This window comes from Syngnathus leptorhynchus, chromosome 4, assembly GCF_054491065.1.
Source record: "Syngnathus leptorhynchus isolate UIUO chromosome 4, UIUO_Slep, whole genome shotgun sequence".
Lineage (NCBI taxonomy): Eukaryota > Metazoa > Chordata > Actinopteri > Syngnathiformes > Syngnathidae > Syngnathus > Syngnathus leptorhynchus.
In genome coordinates this window covers 11310002-11325568 of record NC_141198.1, presented here as the reverse complement: position 1 = coordinate 11325568, position 15567 = coordinate 11310002, and the positions used below count along the sequence as shown (strand labels likewise).

The 15567-nt window shown below is 42.3% G+C and overlaps 2 protein-coding genes and 1 long non-coding RNA gene across 5 annotated transcripts; 2 read left to right on the top strand and 1 right to left on the bottom strand.

Annotated features, from left to right (window-relative positions):
- Window positions 1-320: 320 nt before the first annotated feature.
- LOC147058102 (uncharacterized) lies at window positions 321-1961 on the bottom strand. Of its 2 annotated transcripts, none has more exons than XR_015065929.1 (3): window positions 1860-1961; window positions 705-1003; window positions 321-629 (listed from the first exon to the last, which is right to left on the bottom strand). It is a non-coding gene; the product is annotated as an uncharacterized LOC147058102 (long non-coding RNA). The 2 variants fall into 2 exon arrangements; XR_015065930.1 differs by having other exon boundaries at window positions 705-844.
- Window positions 1537-5937, top strand: tent2 (terminal nucleotidyltransferase 2). Of its 2 annotated transcripts, none has more exons than XM_085910700.1 (15): window positions 1537-1597; window positions 1885-1999; window positions 2264-2362; window positions 2438-2678; window positions 2750-2861; window positions 2927-3021; window positions 3096-3153; window positions 3522-3588; window positions 3674-3750; window positions 3832-3960; window positions 4036-4079; window positions 4328-4464; window positions 4881-4972; window positions 5229-5308; window positions 5412-5937. In XM_085910700.1, exons 2-15 carry the CDS (start codon window positions 1902-1904, stop codon window positions 5496-5498), a joined length of 1416 nt encoding a protein of 471 aa, XP_085766826.1. In that variant the 5' UTR covers window positions 1537-1597; window positions 1885-1901; the 3' UTR covers window positions 5499-5937. The 2 variants fall into 2 exon arrangements, with proteins under 2 accessions (XP_085766826.1, XP_085766827.1); XM_085910701.1 differs by having other exon boundaries at window positions 2927-3015; window positions 5412-5935.
- Window positions 5938-6588: 651 nt separating this feature from the next.
- cmya5 (cardiomyopathy associated 5) lies at window positions 6589-14727 on the top strand. Its single transcript, XM_085910699.1, has 14 exons — window positions 6589-6731; window positions 7130-7769; window positions 7863-10367; window positions 10998-11093; window positions 11195-11413; window positions 11500-11522; window positions 11676-11800; window positions 11867-12001; window positions 12519-12665; window positions 12736-12883; window positions 13053-13186; window positions 13278-13395; window positions 13726-13902; window positions 13982-14727. The coding sequence occupies exons 1-14, from the start codon at window positions 6616-6618 to the stop codon at window positions 14229-14231; spliced, it is 4833 nt and encodes a 1610-aa protein (XP_085766825.1). The 5' UTR covers window positions 6589-6615; the 3' UTR covers window positions 14232-14727.
- The last annotated feature ends 840 nt before the right edge of the window (window positions 14728-15567 follow it).

Here is a 15567-nt window from a genome sequence, read left to right as displayed (position 1 = left end):
TGAGTCTGAGGCTTGTCTTGTTCATCAGTCCAAGAACCTGAAGTCATCCAGTTCTACTGAAGATCTTGATGTATTGGTCCTAGACATTGATTCAGAAGTTGATATTGAGCTGCTGACGCAACCTCAATAGATGCAAACGGAAGAAGAACAGGGGCCTCAGTATGATTTGGACAGTTTGATATTGAGCACAGTGGTATTGAGCACTCTGGTTTCAATCCGCGATGTACTGAACCGTAAAGTTCATTCATTTCATTCCATCTAAAAGATAAGAACTTCAAAAAAACTTTGAATGCATTTACTAGCATTTATTATTCGATTAATATTATATTATCCATCCAAAAGATGAGAGCAATAGCTTCCCACAATCAGCTTGTAGCTGAGCAGTTAGGAATTTTTAAAAACAAGAATTAAATCTATGTTTAAAAATTGAATGGCAACTCTATAGAGTTGGCTTTTCGTGATTGTTCTCTAGGCCTCTGCATTTGCTGGTTTGGGTTTGGATGAACATCTCCCAAAGTTGAAGCATTGAGTGACTGTTGATGTAGTTTGGCGGAATGTAGACTGCTGGGGAGCACAACTATTGGCAGTCTGAGGTAAGCGGAGTTTGAGCCAGTCATATCCATGCAGACCTGTAGAATATTTTTCACAATTTACTACAATGACATTGACAAAAGTGTATTCTGACATTGTCTGGTCTGGTTTACCGTCAACTCGTAGTGAAGTTCAATGGGTGAACCCATGGAGATGGTGGGAGGGCTCCCTCTCGGGAACGAGCATCGTCTTTCTGCTGTAGGCGCGAACACGCTTGGCATCTTTCTCAGCGACAGGACACACGCCAGTTCTCCTTTTACCCAGCATGGACACTTTTGTGTCATTTGTATAAAAGTTTTTTTTTTTAAAAAAATCACCATAACTGGAGCCACATCTATGTTACTTTCTGGATGGAATGGGAATCAATTTTCAACAATTCCTTCCATATTCATTGGGTGTTTAATGTTCAAACCTATATATAAAAAAAATCCTCATTAGTCATGCATGTCCGTGTGCCTTAAAAAAATCACAAGTCGGAACAATGTTAGAAAACTTTCAAATCTTAGAATCTTCTTAGATGAAAATGCATTACATTTTTTTGCAAAATATCTTCGTTGGTTATGTTAGGCTATGGATTTTAGCTATTGATCTGACTCCAAATTGCGATCATGTCCCAATCCACACACTGGCGCACCTAACAATTTTGCGAGTTCGTTCTATCAATGAGAAGACCAGTAGATCAATCAGACCAAATTTACCAATTGTTTATTCCTCACAAAGCGAACTAATACAGGCCTGGGTCCCGGGTCCCTCACACTAAAACTCGTGCGTTTTTGTGACCACCAAAAGAGGACACATTCTTCTGGGTTGCCCAGTTTTGAAGAAACACAATATGAATATTAAAACATGCAAAACATTGTGTGATGATTGGTCGATGGCCATCTCCTCCCCGTTTAGGTGTTATCTGTGACTGACTGCAAGGTCCCTTTAAATATATATATATATTTTAATGACGTCACTGAAACGCGAGATCAAGCGACCAGGAAGTGGCTCACTGTGATAAATGGTAGGTTTTGGTACTTGTAATCCTAAATTAAACTGTTAAAAACAAAAAAAACGACTCACTTCTAGGATTTCTCGCCAAGATTCCTGTCTAAATAGTCGATCGATTGGGTTGAAGCCCTAGCTGGTAGCTAACAGCTAGTTTACTGCAGCACGAGTTACTAATTTGAAAGCGACGCCCACGTTCAATATTCCTAATCCCTGTACTTGTGACCTCTTAGTTATCATAACAGTTACGGTACTATTTTCATGTTCTGCTTCTTTACCTCTTGTTTCATGTATACTCGATAGCAGTGGCTTCGCGAGACATGTTCCCGCGTGATTCGTCAACGAGGAGGCGACCAGCCTATAGCCCTCGGCCCGATTGCATGGATCCCCACTTTTATCAGCACGGAGCAGTTGACAAGTCAGTCTTGTGGATTATTTGTCACAGAAATTTACAATCACAAACCTAAATGTATTTTGTTGAAAAATAATGTGGTAGACCAACCACAAAGAGAGATATGTAACTGAATCGGAATGCAAATAATTAGCAGTTTTAAACATTTAAAATCTGAAATGTGTGCTGTGCATTTGTGTCTAGTCCGCTGTAATTTGATATCCTAATCTACAATTTGGTGCTAAATATGAATTTTTAATGAATAGTTAGTAATAGTATGTGTCTCAACAGCTATGATGTCCCACCACATGACAGCTTGCCTCCTCATGATTGGAGGCCTTGCCCATTGCCTCCCTTTCCACCTTCTCAAACTAGGAGTGACTGGCGCAAGTATGTCACTTATCTAACTTTTTCTTCATGTTAATTGGGAACATCCAGGCTTTAAAATTGTGCATGCTTTTACAGGAGAAAACATGAGGATGACGACTTCCCGCTTGTGAAGCGCCGACGTGGTGACGACTCATCCCTCCCCCCTTCAGGAAATCCTCACATTTGGCACGATCGTCCCTGTTTTAGATCTGACCATGCATTGCCGGGCTCCTCAAGATCATCCTCAGGTTTTGATCACCCTCATTCCCATGTGCACTGTAACGCTCCCACGATCCCGTGTGGCTCCATGAACCTGAACGTCCATGATGACGACAAGGTACCCCAAAATAACGCTGTTTATCACTCAGAGTATGTTTTCATGTTGTCTGCCTCTTTTTGTGTCCTCAGCTAAGCTTTCAGGTGGCCAATCTGTTTGAGATATGCCAGCAGCAGCCTTCGGATTTATGTCGGAAAGAGACGTGCAGAAGTTTGCTGCAACGAGACGTGCGTGTCTCCACAAGTATGTATTGATAGCTCTTGCACCGTGTTGTCTTTGCATTATCACTGCTTTGTTTTTTCTCACAGTGGGGCAGCTTTATTTGACGGGATCCACCATGAGCGGATTAGCCTGCCGGAGCAGCGATGCCGATTTGTGTTACGTCCTCCATGAAAATGTAAATGTAAAACAATTTCTTCTACCCTTTGGCGTTTGTCCCATGGCATTTTTTCTCTCCTAATCACATTTCTTGTTCAGAAAAAAACAGATCCAATTACAGTGCTCTCTGCCCTCCAAAGGATTATGAGGTCAATGAGTGAGTACACTTTTTTTTTTTTTTTAATCATTAACATAGTATTATTGTTGTTATTGTATAATGATCATACCCATCCTATTATTATAATATATATTATAACCATCCTACTCATTTAATGCCATTTAAATTCTGATGAAATAGTCATCCTTCAGTTCAAAGGGTGTTACCAATTACAATAATACAATTTAACATTTTGAAAAAAAACATTTGTTTCATCGTCAAACAAAACCATCACAACACAAGTACTGTATTGTGTGATATTTTACAACAAGTTTCCACACCACAAGGTGGTGCTATTTCCTCAGTGAGAGAAAATGTTTCAGTAGAGGACTCATCCAAGTTCTCTGCTTTATTTTCTTTCTCGCTAGATTTAGTAGAGCGGCTACATCTGATCAGAGCCAAAGTGCCCATCCTCAGATTCCAAGAGAGAGGCAGGTAAGGTAGGAGCAACACTTGTTAGTGACTTTGGGATTTACATTGTGTTCCAATCTAAGATTGAACTGTGTTGTTCTCACTTAAGCAATCTGACTTTTGACCTGAACGTGAACAACATCGTGGGCATCCGAAACACATTCCTTCTGAAGAGTTATGCATACGGTAAATTATTCTCCCAATTTAGAAGTCACTCCCATTAGTTTGCGCAAGGTTAAATGTATGTGCGTGCCTCTCTATGTTCAGTTGAGCCCAGGATACGACCGCTCATCCTTGTTGTCAAGAAGTGGGCACAGCACCATCAAATCAATGATGCCAGTCAAGGAACGTTAAGCAGCTACACGCTGGCGCTGATGGTGCTGCACTACCTTCAGAGTCAGTAAACACACATACACCCAATCGACTCATTTAAATCCTTCCTCCCGGCTAAATTATGATTTCTCTTTTTAGACCTTCAAACACCAGTGCTTCCTTCGCTGCAGATGGATTTCCCAGTAAGTGGCAACTCCTTCTGGTATAGTTTGTATATAAAATACAAATCTGTACAATATGCTTTAGAAGCAATTCAAATTGATCACCTTTAGAGATTGATTTTTTTCATAAAGAGTCATGTAGAAAGTTGGGTCTCTGGAGAGCGTGTATCTTCTGCCATCTAGTGGAAGAGCATGTCATTGTTCTGCCTGTCATGAGCGATACAATATATCATATGAGAGTTGTCAATAGCTTGTGTCTTGATGTTTAGGAGTGTTTTGATCCCTCTTTGGAGATTGACATGATCCCCGAGGGAGCCGAACACATCCCCCGCTTCAATTCACGAAACCAATCGTCTCTGGGAATGCTGCTTCTTGGCTTTCTCAGATATTATGCGACCGAATTCAGGTGTTCAACATAACACATGGTCCAGACTTGTGCGTCATACGCTTGTGTTTTGCTTTTCCCCCCCACCTGTCGTGTGTTCCAGTCCCCTCGCCAACTGCCTCTCTTTCTCGCTCTTCCTCTTTGCTGTTCTCGTGTGTCTGCTTGAGTGCCAGGGGCAGGTGTGACCTTTGGCTTCACGCAGCACTCGCCCAACGTCCTATGATGTGGGCTCTTAGTAATATGGCACATTGTAGAAGTGCCCGAGCACCCAAAGACATTCCATCCCTACATGTTGATGTTTTTTTGTGTCTGTTTTATTCCAAACCCAAAATCATAACAAGGCCACGACATTAGACTGGGCAGCTGATGAGACATTCAAATTGAAGATCTTGCTTCCAATTGCAAGTGAATAACGTTGAATCTTTTCCGTAATGCAGCTGGAAGAAAACCGTGATTTCTGTCCGAGTTGGCAAAGCGCTGCCCAGGCACAATCATCCAAAGTGGAAAGACACACTCCTATGTGTAGAAGGTAAACATGTTGGCAATGATGTAACTACAATGCATTTAAGAATTTTTTTTTTTTTTATGGGAGGTAGCAATTACGGCAAGAGGAGTGGGCAGACTGTAAAGAATATCATTGTATTTCTGAAATGCAAATTTTTGAATTGACCTATTTGCCTTACAATAACAAAGACAAGATAATAAGTCAGAATGAAAAGTTTCAAAACAACTTTTTCCAGTCAGTCTTTTAATACGAGTTTGTTTCATGGTATTCTTTTTTTCAGAGCCGTTTGAGAGAAAAAATGTTGCCCGGGCAGTCAACAAGCAGGCCAAATTTGATTACATTAAATCTCAGTTTCTTGAGGTATGTGACAGGGGGAAACATTTTATGCATTTTTTTTTTTAAATCTTGTAATCTTATGTTCCTATTTTCATACCCTTCATCCATGTGTCGTCTCTCTACACAGTCCTGGCTAATGCTACGGAAGGAGATGGACCTAAACTCCATTCTTCCTATGCAAGAGATCATTGATGAGGAAACATCCTGGAAATAAATAAGGAGTTCTTTGAGCTCAGCTTTTCCCAGAGCGTCTCTGGATTCCCGTTGTTCAAAATGTCCCGGTCTGCTGGATATTTGTAGGATTTGCTTATACTGACTTCAGTATTCTCTTGTCAACGTGCCCAAGTGTCTTTCTTTTGTACAAGTTTGTATAACTTTTTCTGTTAAGAAATTAAATCTACGGCGCCCACAAGATGTCAAAGAAGAAAGAAAAAAAAAAAACCCTTTGCATTCCCTCGCATTTTTTGTGGTCCCGCTCAAATAGTTGCCTTCCCTGGAAAAGATTTGTATTCACAATGATTACGAGGGAATGCAAATTTTTAGGAGGGAATCTTTGCGAGCAAGTATAACTTTTTTTCGGGGCACAGTTCACGTTTTTTTTTTTTTTTTTTCCTTCCATGTCATCTCAGGGGCTCCTTATAAATCAGTACTGGTGATTTATTTGAATTTATTGTGAGGTATTATGGATTTTATACCTTTCATGAAAAGCAAAAATGTATATTTCTTTATCCCACCACTGACTTCCAATCTAGACTGAAAATGGACAAATTTAACTGATTTAATTCACAGTACAGTTTATTTAGATCAGATGGTAGTTCATGGATAAAATACCAACTTTTGTTTTCTTTTCATACGAGTGAAGCTTCTAAGCTGTTTGTCTGTGTTTCTCAAGCATTGCCAAGAACAGCAGGGTAGACCAGGGGGTTCTGTTTCAGCACATGGCCTATATTTAACTTAGCAACGGGGATTTTGATCTTAAAGTTACACGACTCCAGTTGCATTTCGTTAGTACAGATTGATGTTCACAACATGTATGTTTGCCTACATTACCAATAACATTTTGTAAGAATGTAGTCCATGGCCTCAAATCTTTGCACACGACTCGAGACCTAGTGAGATCGAGCGGCGTCCTTCCACATGTACTCTGCGTACCCCTCTTTGCATTCCCCACTTAGTCTATTTCTGTCCTAAACTGAGTCAGATGGACTCCTCCTAACTTAGAATGGCACAAACGGAACATACGGACGCTCCTGGACTCAAAAAGTGGCTGAAAAGAACAACAAGATCTTTTTGAATTTTTTAAAAATAAAAACACGGACGTACAAGGAATAATGGAGGAATGTGGAAGTTTGGACTCGGAGATGACGGAGATGACAGAGTTCCAGTGTGAGGCTTCAGATTTCATGAGCCAGGATGATGAGGACGAGGTGGAGGAATTGCGAAACAGGTGCTTGAAACATCTAACTGGATCTAATCTCAAAACCGTCTGTCAATTCAATCTGCAAAATATATAGATACTTATCAATGCCCTTTGTTTTGTGTTTTTACTGCTATTGTTAAAATTCAGTTAGCTCTTTAGCTATATTGTGAGGAATGAAGGCACTGAGGGAAGCCCCATTCTTCCAGTACATTCTCATAAATTTCATGCTGAGTGCTACACACATCCTCGCTCATCAAAAATGGTTAAGGAAACTGATATAGTCTGTTTGGAAGGCCTTCTCGTATTACAAGATTGGTGTTTTGGAGTTGTTGCACATTTTGCCATGAACATTGCATCACTCTTAGTGCTCAGGAGTGGTAAACCTTGCTAAACCAAATTTTGCTTAAATTGTTTTCTCTTTCCAGTCTACGGGAGGTTGTCCAGGATCAGTCTGTGAAGCCCAAACTCCAGTGCCTGATGGTGGATCCGTCGTTCTCGATGGTGACTGTCCAGAGTGAGGACAGTGGCATTGTTTGGGAGACAGCCTCCAGCCGCTGCTCTACTCCTTGGGCCTCTGAGACCAGCTCCATCTCTGAAGCCTGCAGCATGGAAGGGTCTGGAGTCGCCGGGAAAGTCACAATCATTTTTGATGAGGACAAAGTAGTCCGTAGGAGAACGAGGTCAGGAAGGAACAGCAGATTGAGGGACAGGTTAAGCAGATTTGGCGGTTCAAGGTCAGCCTCGGCTCTGGGAGTGGAGAGACCTGAGATGGCAGAGGTGTCTCTCCCCAATCTTAAAGAGCAGCAGAGCGGAACAGGAACAGATTTGGAAGAAATCAAAACCAAAGATCAGCAGTTGTTCAGTTTGATTTCGGAGGGTTATGAGATTCTTAACATCAGGGTACCATCCAAGCTTCCCACAGTGGATGAAGAGGAGAGCACGGAAATGAAGGACAACATGTCGTATCTTAACCAAACTTCGAAGATCAGATCTCGAAACCACCTCATGGAAACCGCACAGAACCGTGGCTCGCATCAAGATGTGGAAATACTGGAATGCAATGAGGTATTTAGGATTAAAAGTTTTTATTTGTCTATTTTTTTTTATTTCTATTCTTATCCTCTCTGAATTGATTTAATGATTGTGTTCAATCAACAGCCGTCAAATGATGACGACACCGGTCCTTCGATGGACACTGAATCGAGACAAACATCCATTCCAAAAGATGGCTCCAAAGACATTGACTACTTTGAGAAGTTTACCCTGGTGGATGAGGTGATTCCCGGACAAAAAGCTCCAGATCTTAAAACTGAGGTGGAGGAACCTACGAGGGAAAGTGGCAAAGTGGAATCAATGCCTACAAAGGTAGTCGGAGACAGCCCATCAAAGTCAGAAGACTCGTTCGTCTTTGTGACAGAAACGGAGATAGTTGGAGAACACCTGGATGAGGTTTTCTATGGAGAAGGAGCTCCTGTAAATGAAATGCAGCAAAATGCAGATGAGGGGGTGGAAAGTTCAAGAGTGAGAAGAGAGAGCGGCTCGATATTGTTTGCAAGTGAAGAAACTACCCTCACCCCTATTTACATCTCCCCTGGACCCCCTAAGATCATTGACCCCATGCTGCTAGAAGAACCCACCGCCATGTCGTTCATGTACTCTGACCTTTATGAGGATGCTGTGGGTGAGAGGAGAAAGAGTGACGAGGAATACTCGGAGGCAGAGAGCGTGACATCCGAAAAATCATTTAGGCAATGTTTGTCGGATTCAGAAGAGCCAGCCGGGTACCTGGAAAAGTTCACTTTGAAAGATGACACCCCCACAGTGGACCTTTCAGTTGAATCCGTGGAGGACAAGAAGGAAAGGAGGATGTTGTGGTCACAGAGTGAGTTTGAAATGACAGGATGTCTAACAAGAGCCGTGGAACAGGAAGAAAACGAAATCAAGACTGGGGATACGGAACAAGTGGTTAACATTGAGGTAGTTGAAGATTCAGCAGCAACAAAGTCTGAAGAGCAAGTTCCAGAATTGGAAAGGATAGAAGATAATGAAGAGCCGGCCCTTATTGTAGATTTAGTTTATGAGGACAGCCCAATGAAAGAAAGGGTGCAAGCTCAAGATGGAACTCCTGAGGGCTTCACTCACACGCCTCAAAAGATCATAACAGAAGAGGAAGACCAAGTTAGCATAAGTAAAAACCAAGAACTATCCCAAACACATGACCTACTTGATCAGGAATGTGTGATGCCACCGACTGTTATTGTTGACATTCCTCAAACGGTCATCAAACTTCAAGAAGAAGACACAGCAAGGGAAATTTGTGAGAATCCCACATCTGAGATTGTGACAGTTGTTAGTATGAACATCCAGGATGAGATCCCAACAACAGAGGCACAGAAAAATGAGGAGGCTTCTGAAACCTTCGTTGAAATGGAGATACTAGAAGAGAAGTTGCCATGTAAGAAAAAGGAGCTGGATCCTGAGCAACCTGCTGCAGTTGAGATCTTTACTGATTTTGAGCCAACGGTGCGCTCAGCCGTGAAGGTAACTGAGAAAACGGCTGATGAAGAACCGACACAGACTAAGGTTCACATTGATCTTCAGGAGGTGACAAGTATTCCTCAAGCAGAAACAACCATGGATGTATTGCTACACAATGACGCCGTCGATGAGTCGCCATGTTTTATATCTGATCAGGGGTTGAAGGTCAAAACCAAAATGAAAGAACAGGAGACAGATTCGGGTCAGACACAGCAGAAGATGATTGAACATAAGAACCAGACACCTTCTAAAAGCAGCAAAGCTGACACTCCAAAAACTGAAACGGACGACGACATGATTGTCTTTGTGCCCAAAGGCCAAGCTGTTGAGATGGACATAAACACCAGCCCGTGCTCAGAGGAGATTTCAAAATGTAATGTCGTAACTCGAGCTGATCTCGACACGGAATATGTCCACGTCACTATATCGGATCAGGACACCATGGAAACAATAGCAATGCCTCAGTTGGAAGAAGCAACCAAACAGTTGGAAACGTTGAACAGGGTTTCCTCACCGACACCTTCAGTGGAAAAGGCAGAGAAGAAAGAGCCAGAGAGCAACAAAGATGAGATCCTTTTTCCTCCTCTGAGGAGCTTTGCCCCACAAGAGGATTTATCTCTGCCGCATGAGGAGGACCTAGAACCAGATACAGAAAAGTTAGAAGACGGCCCAGAAAATGACTATGTGAACACGTTCACATGCTTGGAGATTGGTCCTCACGGAGAGAACAAGGAGGGACAGAAAGCTCAAGATGAGACACCTGAAGATATTACAGAGGTGACAGGTGACGATTACGAGATGATTGACGAACAGGACATTAGAGAGCTTGTAGAACCTGAAGTACTAGAAGAAGTAGAGGGACCAGCACCGGTGTCTGTTCAATCGACTGAGGTGGCGGAAGAAGGAGCTGATGTGGATGTGTTTGAAGACAAAGATCTCATTGATGCTGATTATGACATCATTGATGCTGAGGAGCAGCGTCTGGCCCAATTAGCTGCTGAACTTGAGGGGATGGATTGGTTCTGTCTCACCTGTCAGTGTTTGCTGTCAAAGGACGACTGTGATTCTGGGGACCACGATGGACACGAGTTGCTTGAAGTGGACAACGCTTTTGAGGACATCAGGGTAAGAAATCATATGTAATTATTTGACATTGAGACAATTTTGCTCCGGCTTGATGTCAGGGTTGTTAAGGATGAACACACTAAACCAAAATAGCGATGAAATTGTTCAGGAATGTGGATTACGGACACAGTAAGCGAAAACGGAAGAAGTCAGGACTCAAGTTCTTGCAAAATTATTTCGGGCATGTTTCAAATTGTGTAAAAACCAATAATACAAACAGCAATATGAAAAATTAAGAATCAGTTGGTTACAAAGGATTTTGGTCCGTAATCGATATATAATATAATAGATTTAGGGGTTGTCCCATTACTTTGGTACATAATATACTTAAGAGTATATGAAAAGTTGACCATTGCTATGCTATGCTATGCTATGCCATGATTTTCTTTGCAACACTCTACAGTGGGACCGCCCTCGACGTGATGATATAGTAAAGTGCATTATTGCTGCATAAAGGTACAAATATCTGATGACCCTTTGGGTCATTGAGACGCAGATGACAGGATGCACACGTTCACATAGATTTTTTTTTTTGTGACATAATACTCATTTGGATTGCTGAAAAAGGTCCTCTGTGACGCCGTCAAGTGGACACTGATATGTGATCTGTTGACGTCTGCTATGTAACAGGAGCGACTGAGTGAGTGGATCTCCGAGCTGCAGGAAAGATCTGAGAACATCGAGGACCTGGTCTCTGAGCTGGAGTTGGCCTACCACTCTGTGGAGGTATACATTTATTTTCAATTACCGTATGAGTGGGCAAAGTACGCCGCTTGAGAATGATGTATTTGCCGATCATAAACTTACGCGCTGCTCTTGTCATCCAGCACCAGTGTGTTGAGAGCGAGGCAGCCATGCAGACACAGAACGACGAGACCATGGCTTTGGTGATGGAGCAGTACAACAAGATGTCCGTCAACATGGAGGAAGAGAAGAAGACCAAGCTGGAGCAGCTCTACGACCAGATCGTCTGCTTCCAGGAGAGCATCGACACGGCCAAGGCCACCCTGGAGACCACGGCCAGAGAAGCTGAAACGGACGCTCGGGTAAATCCTCCCAAGGCTTCTGACTTTGTTGTTCACTATTTACGTTCCGATGATTTGAAAGTATCATCCATGTATCTTTCTTTCAGACCCCTGAGGACATTCATGCAAGGTAAAATGCCCTCACTGAAATGTGCATAGAATGTGTTGTGCTAAAAATGTACTGGCTGGGCACAAAATTCGGAACATCTTCATCAAATGCGAGATGATAACACATCATTGGATGATAATACAGATATAATGTAGATGTTCTTTGTGTGGTCAGGCTTAAAGCAGCTTTGGACTTGACCATGTCACTGGAGTTGGGTTCCAAGGGATTGCTGGTGTTTGAGGATTACGCCAAAGGCAACACCTCCAGCCCACAGCTCACGCATCGAAAGGGAATTCCAGGTGTGCAGATCCCCGTGTGGGCCGCAGTGGCTCAACTTGATAAATGTTTCCTACTCTGCACCACAGTCCCTCAGAGGCCCACCTTGGAGCCCCAGAAGGCAGGATCGGCCACCGGTGTCAGTGTCACCGTTTACTGGAGGGTCAACCCCGGGGACATCATTGACTGCTTCCAGGTCTACTGCATGGAGGAGCCACAAGGAGGTACATAATACAGTCCTTATAAAAAGATTGCCGAATGGTGTAGTAACATTGTAGTACTGTAAAATGACCACTTCTAAGGCAGGTATTTTAAAGAAACTCACCTTTGTCTGATGAGGTCTTCACTAATATAAACAAAATAAAAAAAAAAAGACATTACTACCTTAAGTGACCTAAAAACATTTAGTGTATTCCTTTCAGGGCTACAAGAAGGGTACCACATAATTTTATGAGAGGTCAACATGGTCCAAAAATGGCATCTTTCATTTTTTTCCTAAATGTATTTATTTATAAAATACAAGATCAATGCGATCATCAGAAATCAGGTGTCACAATGAAATTTCGTAAATCCTTCTCACCTGATCATGGATCATATTGTAGATACAGAAAGGAAATGACATGCAGTGTTGCTGTACAAAAGAACGGAATTCATGAATATGAAGGAAACATGCATGAATAAAAAAAAGACATTATTGTTTTTTGTTTTTTTTAAATTGAACTGGAGTTGTGTTGTCCTCAGCTGTGTCCGAGGAGTACCGTGTGACAGTGAAGGAGAGTTATTGCATCCTGGAGGAGTTGGAGCCTGACAAGTCTTACAAAGTGTGGGTGATGGCTGTCAACTACACAGGCTGCTCTCTGCCTAGCGAGAGGCTCGTCTTCAGCACCGGTCAGCGCGCCACTCCGTGCGGGAAGTTGACTCGAAAGCATTCATTAAATAGGAGGATGACTTTTTACAGCTCCGTCGGTGCCAGTAATGAATAGCCAGCGCTGCAGCGTCACGTGGGATTCGGCCACGCTGAGATGGAGCCCGGCCAAACACAATCCTGCACAGAGTTTCATCCTGGAATACTGCCGCCAGTATGAGCTGGAAGGAGATGGGCTTAGGTGGGCCGTGTTGGATTTCAGACCTTGTTTACCAAATAAAAGACAAGTCTTAGGCCGCTGTTATGATTTCATTTTTTTTGCGAGGAATCTCCTCCCTATGACCTAAATGGAAGAAAATGGCTTCAAGTTTTTGGCGGCGTATTTATACAGTATCTTTTGCTTCTTCTAGATCAATTGCTGGCATAAAAAGCTGTGAACACAAAGTTCTACTGCAGCCCAATGAGAATTATCTGTTTTACATCAAAGCTGTAAATGAAGCTGGAGCCAGTGAACAAAGCGAGGCTGCTCTCATTTCAACCAAAGGTTTCCAAAACATGTCTGAGTACTTTGGATGATGTACCTAATGAGGTGTCCTAATCCCATTTTTAATAAGTAACAATTTCACTGTTTTCAGGAACAAGGTTTCATTTGCTGAAAGCTTCAGCTCACCCTGCTCTGGAGCTATCAGAAGACCAAACCATAGTTTACCTGTCCCAAGATGCTCATGAACACACATCATCCACAGAAAACAAGTAAGTACACGACTGTGTATGTTGACGTCTTTACAGTGCAACACTCAAAAGATGGTCAATTTGGCGTTTATGCTTCTTGGAAGGATTGTCAAAATCATCCAGATCAAAATCATCATTTATGATGTCCTACAAGATCAAATTTCATGAGGCTTCATCTCATTCACCATCTCAAGGAGTAACGCCACAAGCTTGTTATGCTTTTTACTTAGGCTATATCAGGGGTCCACAAAATAAACCCACCCAAATTTACAACCCCCCCCAAAAAAATCATCAGAAAACCGGGGACATGACTTCCTGCTTGTCCATCTTGTATATATTTCTATTTTCCAGATCCCCGTCCATCCTCGGTGAGTTATTACCAGCCAAGGGTCACCACTACTGGGAGACCACGGTGTCCGGATGTGCAGCTTACAGGCTCGGAGTCGCGTACAGCTCAGCACGGAGAAAGTGGCTCCTGGGGGAAAACAAGCTTTCCTGGTGTTTACAGTGCATCCCATCACCATGTGGGTATGTTGAAACCAAAACATTTTCCCTTATCGTGCATGGAAATTGTCTAAAGAGTCTGTTTGCGGTTGTGTTGGTGTAGTTGCCAGTACCAGATGCTCCACGGTGCCTCTCAGTCCAACGTCTTTGTGATAGATTCGCCCGAGCGGGTGGGTACGCTCCTGGACTACCAGCGAGGTCAGTTGGGCTTCTACAACGCCCAAACGGGTCAGTTATTGGGGTCTTTCAAGCAAAACTTTACCGGGCCGTGCCACCCTGTTCTGTCCCTGGACTCGCCGGGTCAACTGGAGGTCGGCATGGTGCCGGAGGTGCCGGAGTTTGCCAATGATTGATGAATGATTTTGATAAAGCTTGCTGTCATGAAAAAAAGACAAAAGACACACAGGATTGGATTGACTTGATCCTCATTGTAAAAAAAAATTATGAAATTGTAAATATCAGATATCTAGATGATAAATTAGTTAGGAGATGAAATGCAGTTAGACTGACATGAGCTCTTCACGTTGTCTTGTTTGGCTGAGAACTTTAAACCTTTACATTTTGGAATAGTGTCTCCCGACACCTTCACAACAAAATCCCAATTTCTAATGTTAGAAAATTAATTTCAAGCCTCTTGTCATCTGAGTTTAATCTTTCTACTGCAGCACTTTGCTTCCTATTGTGAATATGCCTGTTTTTGTATGGAGATTTTTTTTTTTGGTAAACAGATGTGATTGTGTGTTTTTGTTTCTGTGTTCTGTTTCTATTTCCTTTTCTTTCTTTATTGGAAACAGAGCGTTGTGAGATGAGTGACCATGATTATTTTTTCATTTGCTCTACTGGTGTTTTGATTCAGTGTGCCATTAGATAGCCCCAGTGCATCCTGGAATTTTAGTCACTAAACTGTTGGGTTAGAAATTGGACCGTGCCAATTTGGGGACTTCCTGGGTCAAATTGACCCAACTTCCTGGGTCAGTCCAATTTTTAACCCAATTTGGGTTGGTTTTGACCCAGCAGTTTTAAGAGTCTGTTGATGCAAGAGTAATTTTGCATCGTCATGCAATACAACACAAATGCTTAACTGGGGGGATTTGTTTTGGGTCATGCATTGTTCACACATTCCCTAACGAAGCAGCCAAGACTCAGCAGGAGTCTTTCTCTAATGTCAACAATAACTAGGACACTATCTGTTGTCAGCCTGGCACGATTTTCTCTCAATTAGTCACTCTTGTTTTCCATAGCCAAAGGCCAGGGGCAAACAAAGTGAGCTTTATGCTCCAAACAAGTAAATAAATGATCACACGATCAAAGCCAAGGCGAACCAGCATAAGCCATCGCGTAAACTTTTGAAAGCAAGGATTAGTAGTCATGAGTAGGTGGGGAAAAAAAAAAACACATAGTTTTTGTACTATATTCCTCTTTTATTTGAAGCTGTTACCGTCCATTCAAAGTGCATTAGCAACATCTGCAGATGTCATTTAAGACCTCAAACGAAAATGAAAGGAGCAATGAAGGCACACGAACAAGCATTGAGTACAGTAGTGTAGTCCTCACAAGTCTGCACACAGGATGAATTTAAAAATAATTCCATTAAAATACTTTGCATTGAAAGGAATGCATCATTTTTAATTCAATACACAATAACACAGATTTTAGTAGCACATCAATCCATATTTGATAATGAAACCC